The sequence below is a fragment of the Octopus bimaculoides genome, chromosome 8 (genome assembly GCF_001194135.2).
Source record: "Octopus bimaculoides isolate UCB-OBI-ISO-001 chromosome 8, ASM119413v2, whole genome shotgun sequence".
Taxonomy (NCBI): domain Eukaryota; kingdom Metazoa; phylum Mollusca; class Cephalopoda; order Octopoda; family Octopodidae; genus Octopus; species Octopus bimaculoides.
The window spans coordinates 4,630,488-4,639,621 of NC_068988.1; the positions used below are offsets into that span (position 1 = coordinate 4,630,488).

At 32.9% G+C, this 9,134-nt stretch overlaps 1 protein-coding gene across 6 annotated transcripts in view; it reads right to left on the minus strand.

Annotated features, from left to right (window-relative positions):
- LOC106878895 (receptor-type tyrosine-protein phosphatase T) overlaps positions 1–9,134 on the minus strand; it is a 596,380-nt gene that overhangs the window by 55,000 nt on the left and 532,246 nt on the right. For all 6 annotated transcript variants that reach the window (XM_014928243.2, XM_014928245.2, XM_014928244.2 and 3 more), the window contains one exon: positions 8,665–8,764. In XM_014928243.2, the coding sequence (XP_014783729.1) occupies positions 8,665–8,764 (100 nt within the window). The remainder of the gene's footprint in view (positions 1–8,664; positions 8,765–9,134) is intronic.

Consider the following 9,134-nt stretch of genomic DNA (forward strand, 5'->3'; position numbering starts at 1 on the left):
TATTATTTTATTTAAAAGAATTCCAACTCCGTCTGTTTTTTATGTTTTATTTATACTCTTGTAAAATTAATGTGGGATATAGAATATGGAATATATAATATATAATATAAAATATAAAAATGGATGGTACAATGAAATGAAGTATTGAATGTCTTATTGAATATATGGAATATGTCTTATTGAATATATGAAATATTGAGTGTTCAATATAAAGGATTAAATATATGAAGGTGAATACGTATTTTCTATACCTTGTGGTATTTCATCATGGCCGGTATGACAGACTGTAACAATAAGACATATTCCATATATTCAATAAGACATTCAATACTTCCTTTCATTGTACCATCCATTTTTATATTATATATTCCATATTCTATATCCCACATTAATTTTACAAGAGTATAAATAAAACATAAAAAACAGACAGAGTTGGAATTCTTTTAAATAAAATAATATATATATTTATGTATGTATGTATGTATGTATATAAAATATAATAATAAACGCCTAATATAATTATTTCTGTATTTATATTTCCATTCCGAGCTATGCTGCACGACTGTTTATCCACAGACCAACAGACGAATTCCAGCTATTTATAGATTATCGGAGTCTTTTTTTTTTTTTACTTTTCATTTTTGCTATGAGAAGAGATTGTAAGAATACCACTCAAGCATTTCCCATTTATGGAGAAAGGGACACTTTAAGGGATATTTCATGTCTCTTGTCGCTGTGTAATATCGCCAATTTAGAGAGAGAAGCGAGAGAGAAGCGAGAGAGAAGCGAGAGAGAAGCGAGAGATAAGGAGAAAAGGGAAATTATATATATATATAGAGAGAGAGGGATATAGAAAAAGACGACTCCATTAATTAGATTGTACTTTATTTATCGACTGCAGAAGGATAAGGTGCAAGTATCTCGCGGGTAGGTTCCAAACTGATCATCATAGAGATCTGGATTATCATAGGATTCCGGATCTTTTAGTCTTTTAAATGACTCAGAATTCACTGTCGTTAAATAATCATATAACATTTACATTCCACTTTTATATTTTATATAATTTGAAATAAAAACAATTTATCTATTTACTAACAAAAGGCACTTAAGACCATCAGTTACTTATTGATATTTGTAATCAATAATAGTTAAACTAACACACCAACTGACTAACACAAAAGTTATACCTGAGCCTGAGAGAGTGCATCACTGAGTGGCTAAGAGAGTTTTACACCTTTTCCCTAAGCGAGAATTTTTCTCCATTGTAAACTGTAGTGAAGCTGCGTTCAGGAGTTAAAATATGTCACAAACATGTTTAAGCTAACCTAATGTTTGTTTAAATATTTATACACTTTTACAGCCATTATATAGCTTGTATGTCTCGTTGTTTTCTTTATAACTTTAGAGAACAAATGTTTTGTGTGCCTATGTGTGTGTGTTTGTACGTGTGTGTGTGTGTGTGTTTGAGCGTGTGTGTGCGTATGTGTGTATATGTGTGTGTGTATGTGTGTATGTGTGTGTGTGCGTGATATGTTCTCTAGTAAGACAAATCTAGTCGCCCACAAAGTTGCATCGATACCTAAACATATTTCTCGTATTTACTCAACGACACACACACGTGTCAGTATAGAATCGTATGTCCCAAGTAGTTATGTGCCTTGTACTCCTTCCTATGAGGGGCGAAAGAAAAATGAAACCTGAGCATTTTCAAAATAATCATCGCCAGCAGTAAATAAAATCAGATTGTTGTTCATTAGAGAAATATGCTTAAACTTTTAATTTTATAAAGTTTGGTTTTAATACAAGTCTTGTAAGTCTCTCAGTGAAGGCGCGATGGCCCAGAGGTTTGGGCAGCGGACTCGCTGTCATAGGATCGCGGTTTCGATTCACAGACCGGGCGTTGTGAGTGTTTATTGAGCGAAAACATCTAAAGCACCACGAGGCTCCGGCAGGGGATGGTGGCGAACCCTGCTGTACTCTTTCACCACAAATGTCTCTCACTCTTACTATCTGTTTCTGTTGTGCCTGTATTTCAAAGGGCCAGCTTATCACACTGTGTCACGTTGAATATCCCCGAGAACTACGTTAAGGGTACACGTGTCTGCAGAGTGCTCAGCCACTTGCACGTTAATTTCACGAGCAGGCTGTTCCAGTTGATCGGATCAACTGGAACCCTCGACGTCGTAAGCGACGGTGTGCCAACAACAACAATAAGTCTCTCAATCAACAACTGTCATTAAACGGATAGTAATGTCCGTTAATTATATGCCATTTCCCTTTTCATAATACAACTGTTGCTAAATATATTTTCATGATAAACCATACAACCAGCGGTAAAGTATTTGGTATTCCGTAGATTGCGAAACAATCTTTATAAACCATGTGTTGTAGGACAGACTACTTTCACTGCTGACAGAAGACAATAAAATTCTGACACGTTGGCATCAGTTTCAATACTGAAAGCAAAATAAAATAGAATTCTCCTTTCCTCCACCACATCAATTACTTAGAACTTAATTTAACTTCTGTGTGATCTATTAAAGTAAACATCATACAACGATGACGTATGGTTTGTAGGTTCGAAATTGTATGTTTCGAAATTGTTTACCTAATTATGCGAATTTTGAAAAGGCATGAATGTTACAAGCCCTCAATTCTATTAGTCTATAAATTTCTGTTCTTTAATGTAATTTATAAAATATATCACATCTGCACAAAAATGAGAGACTCTACAAGAAGCAGAAAACTTCATTTCTCGAAATTTTTGTCCATTAACTGACAAGTGTCATGCAAAATTAAGACTGACATACGTAAAGAAATTTAATTAAAATATAGTAGATTCTATTGGAAATATTTAAAATCAAGTTGCTTTTGAAATCGGTCCAGTCTCTACGCACATATATATTTTATGACATACTTATATTTGAAGACTTACACATGTATGTCTGTTGCTTTGTGTGTGCTTATGTTTCTGTATACTTGTTAGTTATGACTTATCTATTATATATGTATATATATATATATATATATATATATATATGAATGTATGTATATGTGTGTATGAGTGAGTGTGGTGGGAGAAAGAGAATAAATATATATAGTGTATGGAATGATCGCATAGAGAGGAAAAAATGTAAACCTTGGTCTTTTATTAACAACAGACAGTGAGGCACCGATGTATATTCGAATTTAAATCAATTTGGAGCCTCAGTCAAAAAGTTTGTTCCTTCAAAATGCTTCATTTCTCACAAAAGTTGAATTGTGCCAAAATTATTAGAAGTAGGCTCGAGTCAATGCAACAAGTGAGCGTTTTGACAAGGAAAGGCGTCAGATGTACCACAGTGAAGAGGTTGGCAGGCTAAAGTAACAATTGTAAGCTACATACAGCAAGAAAATATTGTGGACGATAGAAATAAAACAAACTACTTCAAATAGATATTCGAGAGTTACATACGTCAGCGCACATACACACAGATACATACACATGTTTGTACATAGAAAAATAAACAAAACATATACATATTTATCGATACACTCACACAAATCGTATGAAAAAACATATTATGCATACAAACATACATACTTATGTTATTTCCATGGATATGAACGCATGGACAGGTGCAGAGATCAGTGTGCGGTTTAGAAAATCACTTTGCCACCACTTCGGTCTGGCTTCAAGACCACTGTGGAGGAAATAGGACTAATGATCTACTCAAGTTTAGTGTTCACCAGTAACCTGTGCGTGGTTACACCTCTCTCTCTCTGTGTTTGCGTGAGCGTGCGCGCGTTTACAGTATATAACCTGTGTAATTTGTGTTCATGTCTCTTTATATCTCGCAACGTAGAGTCTCGAGAGATAAAAGACGGGAAGTAAAGATGAAAACAAGTATTCGTTTTGCAGTGAAGGTCTTAACCTTTTGGGGGTATGCACTATCATGGCTGCCTTACAAGAAATGATATATCATATTTAGAGTTTTTCTACCTAGACAACCATTAGTCTTAATAAACACACATGTGTGTATGCATATATACACACAAACTCTCTCTCTCTCTCTCTCTCTCTCTCTCTCTCTCTATCTCTCTCTCTCTATCTCTCTCTCTCTCTCTCATATATATATATATATATATACAATGGCATACGCTCACAAAGACACCCACTCACACACATATAGTCATATATACACACACACACGGGGGTGTGTGTATATATAAATAAAATATATGAAAAACCGGTTATAAACTGGTTTGAAAATATTCGATATTCATTCGAAACTTTTAGGTTCATATTAAAAGTGGAATTTTGCTGTTTTTAACATCTGGTATTTTCTTGTAACATAAGTCGTTGCTTTATACTACAAAAATTCGAACGCTATTTCTTTTATGATCCCCTTGACACTTTTCTAAATGACTTACTTTCTATGATAGACGTAGATTACTTTTGAGCACAGTCGTTTCTTTATTGTAATCTTTATAGAGATGTATTATTGGATTTGGAACCTACAAGTTTTAGATAAGTGTCATGAATAATCCTCGCTTGGATATATGCTGTAATTGGATCGATCTTATATACATTTGGTGTAGAATAAATTTAATTCAAACGCCTAATATAATATGCTTCGTGACAAATATCATGAGGTTTTCACAACAATGTGTTTTCATAAATTTCAAATGAAGACATTGCTATGTAGACCAAAAGTCCTACATACATCTAAATCAAATTCAATTTCCATTATGATAACCTTAGCAACAATTTCGAAGTGAGAACTGGTTTGGGGAAATCAATTCTTTTTTTTTTTTTATTCTTTGGAATGCTAAGAAATGACAATGCTGAATGTCACTTATTTTCCATGTCTCTGAATGAAGGAATGGAACAACGTACGTCAAGAGACCGAGCAAACAATAGAGCGGAATCAATAGAGATGTAAACTTATAATATTACACTTTAGTATCTGAGTGTATAGAATTATAAATAGCAAACAATGGCGCGAGTATAAAAAATATTATTTAAACGGTGGCTAAGAGATGAGAAATCGTGTAAGTAGCTGACAAATTAAGGGATAACAATATTCAAACAATTATTAAGGTTCCCCATGAATTGTAACCCAGCTATTCAGACTGCAATGAATAATTACAAAAGATGTATGCATGTACACATGCATATGTGTGTGTATACATATATTTCTATATAAATGTTTGTGTATATATATATGTGTGTGTATATATATATCTATATATATATATATATATTCATACCTACATACATTATATGTACATACATACATATACGCATGTCCCTATACGTACGCACATGCATACGTATATACATACATACATACACACACACACACACACACACACACACACAAATATATATATACACAAATAGATAGACATACACATGCATATTCACATATACGTATACATATGTATATTACATACGCAGATGTATGTGTGTGTGTGTGTTATTTGTTTTTCAGAATAATTGTTTAATCGGAATTAATATTGATACTAAACAAAAACGTAGCGGTACGAAAGTTATGGTGTTGCTAATACTTCACGTCACCAGTAGTTTCTGTTACATAAGTAGCTAGAACACATAACTGGCAGCAGAATGCAAAGGAGGCAATAATTTGGTGTGGTTTCTGGGAGTTTTAGAAATGAAATTAAATGGTTATTCCAAAGCTTAGAAAAGGCGAGAACTAAGAAACTATTTCAATGATGTCACAGGGAAGTAACTAATTATATTCTCCATCCTAGAATAGAATTACTAAAACATTCTGATAATCATTTACAAATTATTCTCGGTTGAATTTACAATTGTTTATCATTGCCATACACAATTTTAAAAGAATTGCAAAACAGTCGAGGATAAAATTATCGTTAACGTATTCTGCATTCATAAATTAGATTTCGGCGGTATATTTTGAAATACGAATTTCTTAATTAAGATGCTGTAGAAGTAAACATTTTCTATACTTATGAATATAACATTGCGCTCCAGATACTGTTGTATAATATAGTATACTTGAATCAATAAGTTAGCCATGACTGTAATACAGTAATGTAGTATATTTGAACTAATAATATAATACTTTGCTCTGGTTGCGTCTATATAATACAGTTTAATATTATATCATCATATATTATATATAATAAATAATCTCGTTTATTATAATTTATTATAATAAATTACTACACTTTTAAGTTACTGGATTATGAAATAGTTTATAAATATTTTGAAATGAATAATAAATTTTAACGCAAATATCAATATCAGAAATGTAAAGAGAATGAAATAATATTGTATTTTACGTAAATACTATATTAGAAAAATGTGACCTTAGGATATGTAGCATATTAGAAAATTTGTTTGAATCGAAAATAATCAATAATTAATTAGAAATAACAACATAGCTTTAAAATAAGGATATCATCAACTGAAATCAATAGTAGTAAAATGAAAATAGTTATAGTCCATTGTAAATGAGTGTTTTGCATAGTGTTAATGAGTTTCTCCTAGAAAATCAACAAGGTAGTAGTGACCAGCATGTTACATAACAACAGTAATTATCTTAATCAGAATAATATTTGATCTTAGGTAAGATTGCATTCGTCACTGCTGCAGGTTTATTTCTAATAAGCCAGAATAAAAAAAAAAGTATAAAATTTATTACAATATATCCCAGGGTTAGAAGCTTCCACATCAGATTTTCTTTCCCATTCAGTCTGAGTGCTGTTTAGTTTTACTGAAGAAATGACATTGCTATAAGGTTTTCAAATCTCTCACATCCTTTAGTTTTCTACAACCAATTTAACGGTTTCTTTTCAATTTGGTATAACACAGGATAGTTGTCTCCCCTAGAATTATATGTTTTCATATCTTGCCTATTTTCCAATCTGGCTGGCAGTTATACTGCATCTATAGCTACAGTTGTATATATTCCTCGGAGTTAGTTGATATCGCACCATCTCTCCTCAGGCCCATCTAATGACCTAGTTTCTTCTCAGTTCCATATTTAAGAAATGAGGAATTATGTACATTATTTACATTATTTCTTGTTTGTTGCTAACACAACGTTTCGGATGATATACCCTCCAGTCTTCTTCAGGTGTCTTGGGGAAATTTCGAACATGGGTTCTCATTCCTAAGGTATTTTTCGATGTTGTTATTAATTTTATTATTATCGAACTCGGAATCTTGAGGTTAGTAGACCGCGCTCGTAACCACTACGCCATATGCCCGTGGGCAATTATGGAGCGAATTTTAGGGCTTATAAATCTAATATTCTCCTATCCTTCCTTAATACCGGTTCCCATATGCTGCTCATATCTGCACTCGGTCTGCTTAGGAGGTTGTTGTGTCCTAGCATATGTGCTGCTTCTTTTAGTTTTCGTATTTTCCAGTGGTGTTCTCTGTCTATTATTTTAACTTTATCCCACAGGGGGAGATGGTCTCCATTTTTCCATATTTGATCAGCTATACCCGATTTATCAATATCTCCTCGTGTCACAGCTTTGCGATGTTCGTCCACCCTTATTTTGAAAGGGCGGCACAGCTGCATGGGATGGAGTACACGCATTTTTTGGTCATATTCTCATCTATTGGTGGTTTTACTCGAAGGAGATATTTGCGAAGTGTTGTATTACTCTTGAATACTGTCCTGGTGTCATAAGGGCCGCATATCTTTTGTATCTTTTCGGAGAGGCCTCTCACATAGGGTAAACGGACTGTGGACAGTTTATTGGCTTCATCCTCTCTCTTTTTCATAATTGAAGTGGATAGTATACTTACTTTTGAGGTAGTTGTTGCTTAATAGATTGTTACTGAGCTTGATCATTTCTTCGTGGTGTGTATCACGATCGTTACTTATATTCTTTGCACGATCGTTACTTATATTCTTTGCACGATGTTTTAGGCACTGAGTAATCCCTCTCTTTACACTGTATGGAGGGTGGGAATTGAAGTTGAGGTATCGTCACTTATAAGACTTGCGAGCATTTCTATAACAATTATAGGTTTCATTTCTAAGAGTTACTCGTTGTCAATATTCTTATGAACGGGATACACAAAAACGCATTTACAGCCACAAATGTATTTTTTCACGAAGTGTTTTATAATCCCAAGTCTCGGTTTATGACATTTTTTCTTTGCTTAATTTAACATTAATCTATCTCATGATACCAAAGTATAATCAATAGCCTCATTCTGTTTCACATTTCAAAAATGGTGTCGATATATGTTACCTTTGAAATTAGCTTTCAAATCTGAATGGTACTTTTTCCTCATATTTTCTTCTTAAACTATTGCATCTTTTAGATAAACCTTTTAGATAATTTTCAGAAGAAGATATTTTAAATAATGTAACATATAAAACATATGATTAATTTAATGAATAATATTCAGTCTTCCTCTATCAAATTTTGAAGTTATTGTTACCACACTGATGATAATGTTCCCCCATCCAAATTATATGTTTGACCCTTTTCCTTGTATTGATCCAACTTCAATATCCATAGAACCATGTATATTCACTCAACATATCTCTCGGTTGCAGTTACAAATATTTATTTCGAGTAAGTCTAAATATATATTGTTACAGTGAATTAATTATTCATCATCATCTATGCGAATGAATATCATTAAAAGGACTATTTTCTACATACCTGGTGTAATATTTTTACATCTATTTTTGAAAATATTCTCTGGTCGCAAAGCAGATGTTGATTCATCTCTATCCATTGTTGCAGATATAAGCCGCAAAATCTGGAAAAAGAATATGAAACGGTTTAGATTGGCACACGAGACCACTGCAGCAGCCACACGTGATTATAACAGAAATACATTTGAAAGAATAAGGTATTATAGGCTCCAGATGAATTACATATACGTATATAAAACATACACAGATATACACACGTATTCATGGGTGTGTAAACTTTCCTCCGAACCACATGGTTCCAAGTTCAGTCCCATTGTGTGGCACATTGGGTGAGTGTCTTCTCTTATAGCTTCAGGCCGAGTAAAGCCATATGAGTGGATTTGGTAGATAGAAAATGAAAGAAGCCCATTGTGTGTATATACGTGTATGTTTGTTTATATATATATATATATATATATATATATATATATATAT